General features: G+C 38.6%; 1 protein-coding gene and 2 non-coding genes across 3 annotated transcripts in view; all 3 read left to right on the top strand.

The window, feature by feature from the left end:
* Positions 1 to 182: 182 nt before the first annotated feature.
* The window catches only part of SF3B3 (splicing factor 3b subunit 3), a 52,513-nt gene continuing 39,980 nt past the window's right edge, over positions 183 to 12,715 (top strand). Inside the window, exons 1-8 of the mRNA XM_046681750.1 lie at positions 183 to 296; positions 3,386 to 3,523; positions 4,586 to 4,912; positions 5,647 to 5,819; positions 6,401 to 6,542; positions 8,755 to 8,867; positions 10,833 to 10,970; positions 12,265 to 12,368. Coding sequence (XP_046537706.1) covers positions 3,454 to 3,523; positions 4,586 to 4,912; positions 5,647 to 5,819; positions 6,401 to 6,542; positions 8,755 to 8,867; positions 10,833 to 10,970; positions 12,265 to 12,368 — 1,067 coding nt within the window. The 5' untranslated portion in view covers positions 183 to 296; positions 3,386 to 3,453. The remainder of the gene's footprint in view (positions 297 to 3,385; positions 3,524 to 4,585; positions 4,913 to 5,646; positions 5,820 to 6,400; positions 6,543 to 8,754; positions 8,868 to 10,832; positions 10,971 to 12,264; positions 12,369 to 12,715) is intronic.
* On the top strand, positions 5,218 to 5,296 carry LOC124251593 (small nucleolar RNA SNORD111). The gene has a single exon (XR_006891786.1). It is a non-coding gene; the product is annotated as a small nucleolar RNA SNORD111 (small nucleolar RNA).
* LOC124251592 (small nucleolar RNA SNORD111) lies at positions 10,502 to 10,591 on the top strand. The gene has a single exon (XR_006891785.1). It is a non-coding gene; the product is annotated as a small nucleolar RNA SNORD111 (small nucleolar RNA).

The raw sequence follows: 12,715 nt of genomic DNA, 5'->3' as shown, positions 1-12,715 counted from the left end.
TTAGTCATTTATTTTTGTTAAGTCTACTTTAAAAGGCCTATTCTCCTGGAAAAAGTGACGGCAATAAAGTATGTTTAAATAATTTTCAATGCGGCGTGGGAGCAAAACAGAAGCATTAAAAATTATATGTACATTCTTCAGGCGCCGGTTGGGGACCTTTTTCCGTCGCGCGCCAACCGGAAGGTCCCTGTCTTAAGAGCTAATGGCGGACGCCGGTGGGTTGGCGTTGGCGGTGGCTTAGGCCTCGAAGGAGTTCAGCATCTATCGGATATCTACGCCATCCTCCCGGCTGCAGGGTAAAGAAGCAGCCTCTCGACCTCCCCGGTCTGGGGAGTGGAGAGCGGCCATGTAGGAGGGTGGGCCGAGCCTCTGCTGGGGTGTCTGAGGCAGCGTAGGCCCGACAGGTCCGGGCAAGGGACGAGAAGGAGATAGAGGGAAACGCTTGGGGCGCGAGAACGGCTCCCAGGCATGGTCTCCGGTTTCCGTCCCCAAGATGGGAACGAGACGTGGCTCAAAATAAGCCTTCTAGAGATTGCCTAGCTTTTAGGCCTGGGGGAGCTCTGAGAACGAGCGAGAAGGACGTCTTTTGGAGAGAGTAAACGACACACCGACGGGAAGGTGCAAAGACCGAGCGTGTTAAAAGCGTAAATAACGGGAACAGTCTTAGGAGTCAGGACCCTGTTTTGAATTTGTGTTTTGGTACTGGGGCAACTTGTTTTCCCCTCTCACCCCTTTTTTTTTAATCACTTGTAAAATAGGGGGTGGTAATTTTTATCTTGAAGACTTGTCAGAGTTTAAACGCTATGATGTTCCTTTGGCACGTGGAGAGGGGGATGGAGGAAGCATTCACAGGCGCATTTTCTAGTAATCACAGACCGTGGAGGAAATCATAAAATTTCCCAAGTTTTGGTGTTAATGGTTCCTGGTGTATAGTTCTTGTTGTTCTAGGCTGATCTTCTACCGTAATTCAACCTTCTACCTCCATTACCCGAGATAAAAGTATAGCTGGGGAACGTGGATCCACCAGCTTTGAGGAAAATGAATTCCACAGATTGTAGCGGATGCCATCAGTTATAAAGGAACTGGAAAGTAGGCTGACTTCTTCGGTCAGCTATAAAGAATGAAAAGTAGCCTGGGGGGAGCTTTTCAGGGCTTCAAAAGTGACCAGTGGTTTCGTCTGTCTGTCTGTCTGTCTGTCTCTTTTTAATAACAATTCTTTAGCTTTAATATAGTCAATTCTACAACAGGAATCACGTTGACAGCATAATAGGGATTTCATTATAAATTTTAACTGCGATTTTGAAATTATATTTGAAATTTTATAACCAGAGCAAGATGCAGAAGAATAAATTGACTTAAGCATGTTTGAGAATCACATTCACTACTACTATTCAATTGAGAGTAATTACAACATATTCTTTGCCTATTTTCTGGGGGGAAAGCTGAGCACAACTTTCCCAATGTCTCAGCCTTTCTGGGTGTGTGTGTGTCCATGTATTTCCTCTGTTATTCTTGTAGGTCATTTCCCTACTCCCTTCTTGTTCCACCTGGGACATTTTCCTTCTTTTCTCTATGATCCTAGAATAACATTAAAGATGTTCCTTAGTCTCAAGTGAGAAAGTTTATCTCTTTCAGGACCCTTTTGCAGACTGGAGGATTGATCTTTTCTTCTCTTAGTTATCCTGCTTTTGTCCAGCCCCCAAATTATTATTAATTATGAGGACATTCACTCATAATTCTCTTTTGTCACTTAACAAAACCAAATTCATATGTTAATTACACAGTGATTACTTTGGACTTCTCAAGATCCCTTGGTTTCATCTTTAATTGAGGAAAAATCTATTTTTCCAGCAGTAGCTGTGTATAGATGTAGTTTGGGGTAATTTTTTTATGGTAGTGGTACATCAGTCAGTTTGCAGTCGTCAGTCCTGTCTGATGAGAGGAATCATTTTCTGTGACTGTATACTCCCTTAGGGAGACCTCTTGCAGAAGTGGCAGGAATTCAGTTTTGTTTTAGTTTTTGGTGGTGAGTAGGTTTAAATTTTAAATTCTAGTTACTCCTCAAATAATAGAGCTATACAGAGACGCAAATGAAAACTACACTGAAGTTACTAATTTTTATCTGTTACATTAGCAGGGATCTGTTTGTCCGGGAATAGGGACTCATACATTGTTGGAGGTGTAAATTAGAGTCTTTTTGAAAGGTGATCTGGCAATATCAAAATTTCATATGTATAAATTCTTCCATCCAGTAATTTCGCTTCTAGGAATTTATCTTAGAGTTAGATTCATCTGCATATAAATGATGTACATACGAGAGATGTTATTTGCAGCAGTGTTCATAATAGTAAAAGCCTGGGAACAACCTAAATGTCCATCAGTAGGGTATAGGCTAAATGAATTTTAGTATACCCTGTCAATGGAATACTCTGCAGCTGTAAAATAGAAATGAGAAAGCCTTTTGTTTATTGCTATATTGAAGACAGATAAAATAATAAATAGTAATTTTGGGGGCTAGTCGGTGGCACAGCGATTAAGTTCGCACGTTCTGCTTTGGTGGCCTAGGGTTTGCCAGTTTGGATCCCTGGTGCGAACCTACACACCGCTTGTCAAGCCATGCTGTGGCAGGTGTCCCACGTGTAAAGTAGAGGAAGATTGGTACGGATGTTAGCTCAGGGCGAGTCTTCCTCAGCAAAAAGAGGAGGATTGGTGGCAGATGTTAGCTCAGGGCTGATCTTCCTTAAAAAAATAAATTAAATAAATAGTAATTTGTAGTGTGTTGTGAGTGTACAATATATAGTCCCCAACCTTCAATTAAAAAGAGGGAATAAAATACAGTGTTAATGTATATTATTGCTTGTACATACAGAAAATATCTAGAAGGACACAATATAACTTGGTGAAATTGATTCCCTCAGAGGGGAGAACTGGATGGCTCAGAATGGGTGGAGGAAGCTTTTTGCTGTGCTTTTGAATTCTGAACCACATGAATGTGTACCCTATTCAGATACAAGTAAATGTAGACCTACTTGGTTTCTGTGACAGTAAAGGCAAATAGATAGTGTTGCGTTAATGGTTCAGATCCCAGCTCCCAACATTTTTACAGCTTTTTATGTGACCTCAGGCAGGTGATTTAATTTTTTAGCCTCAATTTCCTCATCTATGAAGTTAGTATAATATTGAATACTCATAGATTTCTTGCGAGATTAGAGGCGAAGTATGTAGTATAGTGCTTGGCATATAGAAGGCACTCTAATTATAAATAGGTTTTTCTTCAGTAGGCCTTTACTGGTTCTGCTGTCTCCAGCCAGAAGTTCCCATATGGAAATGTCTGTTAAATTAATAATTTCCCAGCTGATATTTTTTTAATTTTATGTGCTCTTAGCTTTCTTTGACTTGGTATAACCAAGGCCTGGATTGTGGAGTTGTGGGTGGCTCAGTGTTGCTGCCACCATGTTCCTGTACAACTTGACCTTGCAACGAGCCACTGGCATCAGCTTTGCCATTCATGGCAACTTCTCTGGTAAGTTCTCAATTAACTATCTTTCTGAATTTAACATTTTTAATATTACTAGTTTTATGCTTCAAATTCGTTTTTCAAATTCAAACTTTTTTCCTAAAGAAAATTACAGAAAGGAATTTTTTTAAACATAGAGAACATTGTAATTTATATAATGCTTTACAGTTTCCAAAACACTTTGAAGTACTTGATCTTAGCTGATCCCCAAAGGACCTTTGGAAAGTAAGGTGGACTGATAAGTGGTGGCATTGAACAAATGATAATGGATAGAGATGGGTAGGAGTGGGATATCAGATAGGATAGGAAGCCATGTAAGCATTAGATAGTGTAGACCTGTACTAGGGCAGTGGGGATAGAAAGAAAGAGAAGGATATGAGTTTCTAGTCTGGGTGGCAGAGAAAATGACAGTAACATTGATAGCAGGTTAGTTGGGACCAGAGAGGAAGTTTGGGGAAGGAGGAACTTAGTTATTTTAAACATTTAGTTGGAAGTTGATGACAACTCATCCAGGTGGAATTATGTAGCACGCAGGGAGAGATGGGGACAAGTTGGCTGTTATGCATTTGGAGGTGTTGATTGCAGTTCTGAAAGGTGAACTTTTTAGGAGTGAGTTTAGAAAGATAAAGTATGTATTAGATGGCAGCTTTAAAAGTTCTTTGAGAGAGACACTACATCAAACTGCACAAAAGCAATATAATTTTTTAGAATAATAGCCTTAAAGATGGGCTAGAAAGAGCCTTTGGAAATTTTTAATCTTATGAAGCTAAACATTATATGTTAAAACTATTTGTAGACAGCTCCCAATTATGCAGATTGATGGAAATCTTAGAATAATAAAAAGTTTTTAAAAATAACTGTGTGACCATTCTTTGAACACTTTGATACCGCTTTAGTTAGGTTATTTCAATTCTAGGTAAATTACCTTTTAAGTAAATTTATAGAATAAATTAAAATATTGAGCTCCAAACATTTAGTTATATTTATCTTTAGTGGCATTTTGATTCATTCAGGTCACTTTTTGGACTCTTTCTGATTGTTAATGATCTTTATTTTTTGGCCATGTAGGAACCAAACAGCAGGAAATTGTTGTTTCCCGTGGGAAGATTTTGGAGCTACTTCGCCCTGACCCCAACACGGGCAAAGTACACACTCTACTAACTGTGGAAGTATTTGGTGTTATCCGGTCGCTCATGGCCTTTAGGCTGACAGGTGGCACCAAAGACTACATTGTGGTTGGCAGTGACTCAGGTCGGATTGTTATCCTGGAATACCAGCCATCTAAGAATATGTTTGAGAAAATTCACCAAGAAACCTTTGGCAAGAGTGGATGCCGCCGCATCGTTCCTGGCCAGTTCTTAGCTGTGGATCCCAAAGGGCGAGCTGTTATGATTAGTGAGTGACTTGCTCTAAGAAATGCATATCTGAGTCTTGGAGATGCTTAGTTTAGGAGAACAATGCTGTGATCTTGGCAGGGTGCCAATAAGTCACTTAACTGGGTAAAGTTTAGATCATGTTTGGGTTGACTCCATGGTTTAAAGTTGCTTTTCCTTTTAAAACGCTGGGAAAAGTCTTGGCACACCTTTTCTACTGCCTGTCTAGTTGAAAATAGATGTTTTTCCATTTCTTATTTATCTATAGCAAAAAGACTACAGTGAATTGATTTTACATTATTAGACAGTGGCTATGATTGTTTTCACTGGCCTGAAGTGATGATTCACGTTCATGTCTCTTCTCTGATAAACCTCTTGAAGAAAATCTGTGTATCTGATCAGGCCTCCAGAGAGCAAACCTTGCTGAGCAGTCACAAAATTCTTAAATCTAATTCAGAGAATAAAGCTACCAATTTTATGAATTAGTTAGTTTTCCAATATCATTAAATCTAAGGCACCTTAAAGAATTTTGAAGAGTTAGTGGGATGTTAAGATCCCTATTAGGAAGGAGGTGGATATTTGACGCTGTTGTCTATGTTAATGATAGCAAAATCCTAAGTTAATACACTTGCAGAGTTAGTGCTGGCTGTTAATGACTTTTTAAAAATAATCATGATGTGAATCTAGCTAGTTGTTCTGTAAGCCCCGCTATTCACTATCTGGAAATGTTGGATGTTTTGTCTCCTTCAACTGCAGGTGCCATTGAGAAACAGAAATTGGTGTATATCTTGAACAGGGATGCTGCAGCCCGACTTACCATTTCATCTCCCCTGGAGGCTCACAAAGCGAACACTTTAGTATATCATGTGGTTGGTGTAGATGTGGGATTTGAAAATCCAATGTTTGCTTGTCTGGAAATGGATTATGAGGTAATGGCACCATGTGTCTGTCTGTCACTCTCCCTCCCCACCCGCTATTCCCTTTCTCTCCTCCTCTCCCTCTGAGTTTCTTCCACTCTCCTCACTGCTTTCCTGAGATTGTATCTTCATCACACGTCTTATATCTCTTATGCTAACAAATCTTTTCCGTACTCCAAATGCCTTACTAAAACACTTTGGAATGTTTCAGAGCTTACCTGACTATATAATAGCACTTTGCTCTCATTTGAACAATCTCCCTATGGAAACAGGGTATTTATTGGGAAAAGCTGCCTGAAAAGGGGGGTGAAACTGTCTGTTTTCACAGGGAAGTTTTGAAAGGTGGGGCTTACCATTCTTTGCCTTGAATGAAAGGCAGTATCCACTAGAGGGAATCCTGGTCCTAGAAATAGGAGACCCAGGTTCTTGTTCCAGCTCTGCTTTTACCTAGTAGTGTGAACTCTGGCAAACCATTTGGCATCTGTGGGCCTCTTCTGTGTTTGTAAAATGGAGGAACCCTGATGCCCTTTCCAGCTCTAAAAATTTTATTTTATGGTACTGACTAGTTCTTGTGCCACTGTACTCCTCTGTAGGAAGCAGACAATGATCCAACAGGGGAAGCAGCGGCTAATACCCAGCAGACACTTACTTTCTATGAGTTAGACCTTGGTTTAAATCATGTGGTCCGAAAATACAGTGAACCTTTGGAGGAACATGGCAACTTCCTTATTACAGGTACTTTTCTCTCAGAGCTGCTCTGTACCCTTTTGCTTGGTCCATTTTATGCTTCACTTTATGAGGATTTATTTAATAGAATTTGGAAACTATAGTCTGTTTGTAGTAAACCTGAATACCTTGTCTATGTTTTGCTAAGGTTACAAGTTCATGCAGTGGTTAACTCTTATCCTCTAGTGGGGACAGGGAAGAAAGGACAAGGAGAGCAGTCAGCTTGGAATATTGATTATTCTTGATGGCTGTGATGTTTTGACTGTAGTCAGTCTTTCACTCTCATTAAGAAAATCAAAACCTAGTCCTTTGAAAAGACAAATAAATGAAATGGACAAACACAACGAGATAAAATTGTATGTCCATGGATTTATAAACTTAGTGAAATAGAAACATTTTTGAAAATGTTTATAATACTGATAAAATTTTGATATTTTGTCAATACCAAAGTTGATCCAAGAAGAAATTAAGAACCTGAATAGATCAGCATCCACTAAAGAAATTGGAGAAGTAGTCAAAAATCTCTTTCCTCCAAAAGATTTAAGGTCTAGAATTTTCAGGAACCTTACATTTCTCCAGAGATTAGAAAAAGAATAAAAGCTATTATGCTACTTTATGAGCCTAATGTAACTTCAGTAACAAAACTGTAAGGACAGTAACAGGAAATATTTACAGGCTAGTTATACTTATGGTCATAGATAAAAAAAATCTAAACTTTTAGCAAATCAAATTCAACAGCATTTTAAATGCATCATAATTAAGATTTCTGTAGGAGCTCAAAGATAGTCACTGTTAGAAAATCAGTATCTGTTTATCTAGTTTAGACTAGAGGAGGACAGGTCTATTTGTGGTCATGTAAGTTTCAGCAGGCCTGGGAAAGACTGATCCATTCTTTTCTGTTTTGAGTCATTTGCACTTGATGTTTAAAATGAAATATGTCTGTTGTTGGGGTAGGATTTTGGAGAAGAATAATATAAGACCGCACTTGCCTTTGAGCATTAAATCTTAGGAAGAGACTATTTGTGTATTAAGAAGAAGAACCTTGGAAAATAGATTACACGTTACTTACTGTAACATACTACTACACCTTTCATTTATGAGGGCTTCATTCGTTCAAATTTTTATTGAGCCTCTACAATCAGTATGTGCAGAGTCAGTCCACTGGATCCTGGTCCTGCAGTGAAAAATTAAAAATGGTGTCTCCTTTTATGCAGGGTTGAGTCTAGTGGTGATTGTGTGCAAGTAACAAAAAAATTGCCAGTGTGTGCCATATGCCATGACAGTGCACAAGAGGAGTCCGTAATCCAGGGAGAGGAAGGAAATGTGTTAGAGAAAGCTTTCTAGAGAAGTGCTCTCTAGGCTGAGACCTGAGGACTAGTTAGGAGTTAGCTAGGTACAGCGGGGGTGGAGGAAGGAGTTTCTGTTGTGAGCAAAGGGAACAGGATGCACAAAGGCCCAAATGCCAGAAAGAACATGGTTCATTGAAAGAACTGGAAGCTCATTGTGATTGGATCGTTAGAGCAGAAGGGCTAGGGTAAAGGTAGTGGTGAGGAGGTAGCTACTGAAGGATTTTAAGCGGGGGAATAATAACCTGTGGAAGATTAACATTTTAGAAAGATTACTTGCTTACATTTTGGCTAGTGGAATGGAGGATAAAAAGACTATAAGCCAGGACATTGGTCAGGAAGCTGTTTCACTAAACCAAGAGAGATTGGCAGCATCATGAGAGTTTAGCACCAAGAGAGCTGCTAAGGAAGTAGAATTAATAGAGCTTTGGGAGAGGAGAGAATTGAAGGGTGACACCCAGGTTTCGATGTTGTCTATTAGTTGATGGTGGTGTTCTCTAAGGTGGAGAACCCAGGATGTGGAACAGGTTTGGGAGGGAACTTGAGGTTGTTTGTGAACACATTGTATTTTTAAGCTGCTGTGGAATATCCATGTGAGAGTGTCTAATAGGCAGTTTTGGATTATAGATGTGAAGCTAAGAACTGAGTTTTGGGCTCGAAGCTAAAAATTTAGATGCGGTATCAGATATCTGGACAGGCTGAGATCACCCAAACTGTGCTCCATCCTTGTCTAATATAATTGTTAGGGAAAAGAAACACTTTGAATGTTTCTCAGCTTCAGGCACACCGTGGTGCTGAAGGAGAGAAGGAATTGAAAGCTAAATCGTAATTCATGGTTATGTCAAATTATTGGTAAGTTTTATTTCCTCTGACAGTTCCAGGAGGGTCAGATGGTCCAAGTGGAGTGCTCATCTGTTCTGAAAACTATATCACCTACAAGAACTTTGGTGACCAACCAGATATCCGCTGTCCAATTCCCAGGAGACGGGTAAGATCTTTGCCGTAAGAGAAGATATATTCGTGTTTGTGAAATGAACTTAATTTTTGTAATTACAGTGTAGTCTCTTAGTTTGTTAAGTTTTAGTTTCTCTGCAAATGTTTTTAATAAAGCTGGTAAAATATTTTAGTAAAAGCCAAACAAATTCTTTGAGAAGAGAAATTAAAACCCAACACAATTTCCATTTCATTCAAGAATCTATGGACATTATCAATTTGAAATTCCTGAAAGTTTCTAGTTTGAAGGAGCCAGCCATATTTATGGAGATAAGTTGTCTTTCATTCTTTTTGTCTCCCCTACCGCCATTCCAACATATAGAAAATTTTAAAAGAATAGAACAATTAATTTCTATATGCCTGTACTTAGATTCACTAATTATTAATGTTTTGCTACATTTGCCTTTTCTTTCTTATGAAATATCTATATACTTTTTTAGACAAAACAGTTAGAACATAAGTTGCGGGCATTGTGACACTTCAAGAATCTCCTAAGATGTAACTCCTAAGAATAAGGAAATTTTCCTACATAACCACACTACCAATATCATGCCCAAGAAACTTACCCTTTTGTGTAATAGAATTATCTTATGTACAGTTCATATACCAATTTCTCTCATCGTCCAGAAAAGATCCTTATATCTACCTGTAGTCTCCTTTAATTTAGAATATTTCCTCTCACCTTTGTTTTTGGTCTTTAGAGTCTGGGGCTAATTTTCTTGTAGTTTGTCCCATAATCTTTTTCCTCATGAGTGTATCCATATTAGTATTTTTTTGATAGAATTATTACATAGGTGGTGATACATATTTCCCACTATATCACATTAGGGGCTCATAATGTTGCTTTGACTCTGTTGGTGATCTAAATTGATCACTGCGTTAAGGTGGTATCTTCCTGCTACTCTTCATTGTAAAGATACTTTTCTGTTTTTGTACTTGGTGTGGAATCTGCTGGTGAACTTTAAGGCTAAATATTCTTTTCCCCAACATCTTTTCACACACTGGTTTTCTCCTCAGTCAGTTACTACATTGGTAGTTGAAAATGGTGTTTTATTGTTTTTAATTTTAGCAGTTTATTATGGAAATTATTAGGCATATACAAAAGTAGAGTATAATGAACTTCTGTGTACCCAGCTTCAGCAGTTATCAACATGTGGCTAATCTTATTTCACCTTTGCTTCCTTAGTTTCTCCTCTCAACCCTGGATTATTTATCATCTTTTTGGTATTAATGTATAGGTCCTGGGTAGGACCTTTTAGGACTTATTTAGTTTATCCAATACATGGCATCTGAGTAAGATTCCATCAATTTTAGAAAACCTGAGAAGAAATTTATCAAGTTAAATTCTCAGTAAGGGATGGAAAGTAATTCGATTTGGTTGATCAGAAATTTATTGAGCATGTAACTGTCAGGCACTTTATTTGGCTTTGGAGCTACAGAGAAGTATAAAACATGTTTGCCGTTGAAGACCTTACTTAGAGAAATACAAAATGTTGGAAACTTTAAAAGAAGAAACGCAAAATCATAGCCAATGGGATGCCTTTTAGGAACCAAGGAAGTTGATGTCGAACAAGGCTGATGATGGATGGTTTGGATGGTAGTGTTGTGGACATGTAACAGTTTTATTCACAGCCTGAAATGATGATTCTTTACTTTTCATGTCTCTTCTCTGACATTTTTCTCTGGAGATAGTTCTTGCCTTACAATCTGATCAGGCTGTAGAGTGGAATTGTGGCTATTTTTCAGTACATAGGCTTTATTCTGTATTTATAGTAGACAGGAATTTTTAGCTATGTATTTTACTCTTGTGGCTGGCAGGCTGCTCTTGGTCAAAGCTTGCTTGTATAGAGAGGCTCTAGATGCCTCTAGGCCTTGGGTGGCCTGCATGATCCCTGTTGGAGTTCCAGAAATGAGTAGTGCTCATTTTCTAAGATGTTGGTTGTGTATTTGACTTTGCTAGAATGACCTGGATGACCCTGAAAGAGGAATGATTTTTGTCTGCTCTGCCACCCATAAGACCAAATCGATGTTCTTCTTTTTGGCCCAAACTGAGCAGGGAGATATCTTCAAGATCACTTTGGAGACAGATGAAGATATGGTAAGCAGAGCATGTGTGGAGGGGAAAAAATGAAAAAAACCATTTGTTACGGTTAGTCTAGTTGATAAAACTTTCTACTTTTTTATTCTAAGTTAATATAATTAAATAACCTTATTTTAAAAACTGATATTTGTGTGTATGTTTAAGGTTTACAAAGTGGTTTTATAAAACGTGTACATTACAACTAGTCTGAGATAGACAGGACAGTTAATACTTTACAACTTAAAAAGCTGGAAGCCAAAAGCCTTAAAAAGTGGTTGCCTAAGGTGTTAAAGCTTTTAAAGTTTGGAACTGGTATATGATCGTAGTTTTTCTCCCTCTGGTTAACAGACTTCTGGTCTGGTAGTCTCATGTACAATAATATGAGACTGGGTAATGCCACTTCTAGTGAATAAGAGAAAGCTCTCCCTGTCTGCTGAAAACTGGTAATACCTCATACACATGGTCTGTTACTTCTTTCATCCTGTGGAGGAGCTGTGAACACCTGGGCAATTTCTTAGATACCTCTTTAGCTCAAGAGTTAGCTGACTTTTTTTTGTAATGGCCAGGTAGTATTTTCAGCTTTTGTGGGCTGTTAGGTCTGTTTGAACTACTCAACTGCCATTGTGGAACAAAAGCAGCCATAGATCTGGCTGGCCCTGTGACTGAGTAGTTGGGTTTGCACGCTTCGCTTCACTGGCCTGGGGTTTGCTTGTTTGGATCCTGGGCGCAGACCTACGCACTGCTTATCAAGCCATGCTGTGGCAGCATCCCACCTAGAAGAACTCGAATGACGTACTACTATTATATACAATTATGTGCTGGGGCTTTGGGGAGAAAAGAAAAAAAAAGGAAGATTGGCAACAGATGTCAGCTCAGGGCCAATCTTCCTCATCAAAAAGCATACCTTTAAAAACCCAAAAAACAAAAGCAGCCGTAGGTAGTATATAAACAAATAGCCATGGCTGGTCTGTGGGCTGTGGTTTGCTGACCCCTGGTTTAGATATTAAGGACAGTATTTATTTGCTACTCTGTTTACAGTATCTTATAGTACTGGGCTACCTTCCATAAGAAAACTCAGACAGTTTAATGATCTCAGGAATAAAATCAATGAACAGAAAGAATTCTTCACAAAAGAGATTGAAACTAAAAAAAAAGAAAAACCAATCAGAAATGTTGGAGGTGAAAAACACAGTGAATGAGATAAAGAAAAATCTACACTCCTTAAATAACAGCTGATATTATGGAGGACGTAAACACTGTCTAGCTTCACTTGCCCACACACTCACTAAAATCTTTTTTCTTTTCACTCCAGGTTACTGAGATCCGGCTCAAGTATTTTGATACTGTGCCTGTTGCTGCTGCCATGTGTGTGCTTAAAACAGGCTTCCTTTTTGTAGCATCAGAATTTGGAAACCAGTGAGTAATCCTTTTAATATCCTAGTTCACCCTGGTTACTATAAAAGTTCGCAGGAGGGAGATGTAGCTGCAAGACCATGGAGCTTTTCATGAGAATTTTTTAGTTTCTTCAAAACAAAGTTTTGCTCTTTCCCTTTTACGTTACTTGTGGGTAGCTGCAAAAAGAGTTTGACAAGTGATCTCTCATTATTTCATTGAATAAATATTTATTGGACTGCTTAGTATTAAACAGATGTTTCACAAACATTTCACTTGTACAACTGTAAAGTTGAAACTTATCAGTACCCACGGCTGCCCAGTCACATCACCAATCCTCCCAACCTCAGTATTTTTTTTTTTTTTAAGAT

The sequence above is a fragment of the Equus quagga genome, chromosome 13, assembly GCF_021613505.1.
Source record: "Equus quagga isolate Etosha38 chromosome 13, UCLA_HA_Equagga_1.0, whole genome shotgun sequence".
NCBI lineage: Eukaryota > Metazoa > Chordata > Mammalia > Perissodactyla > Equidae > Equus > Equus quagga.
The sequence above is the reverse complement of the archived record's forward strand: the minus strand, read 5'-3'. Positions and strand labels throughout refer to the sequence as shown.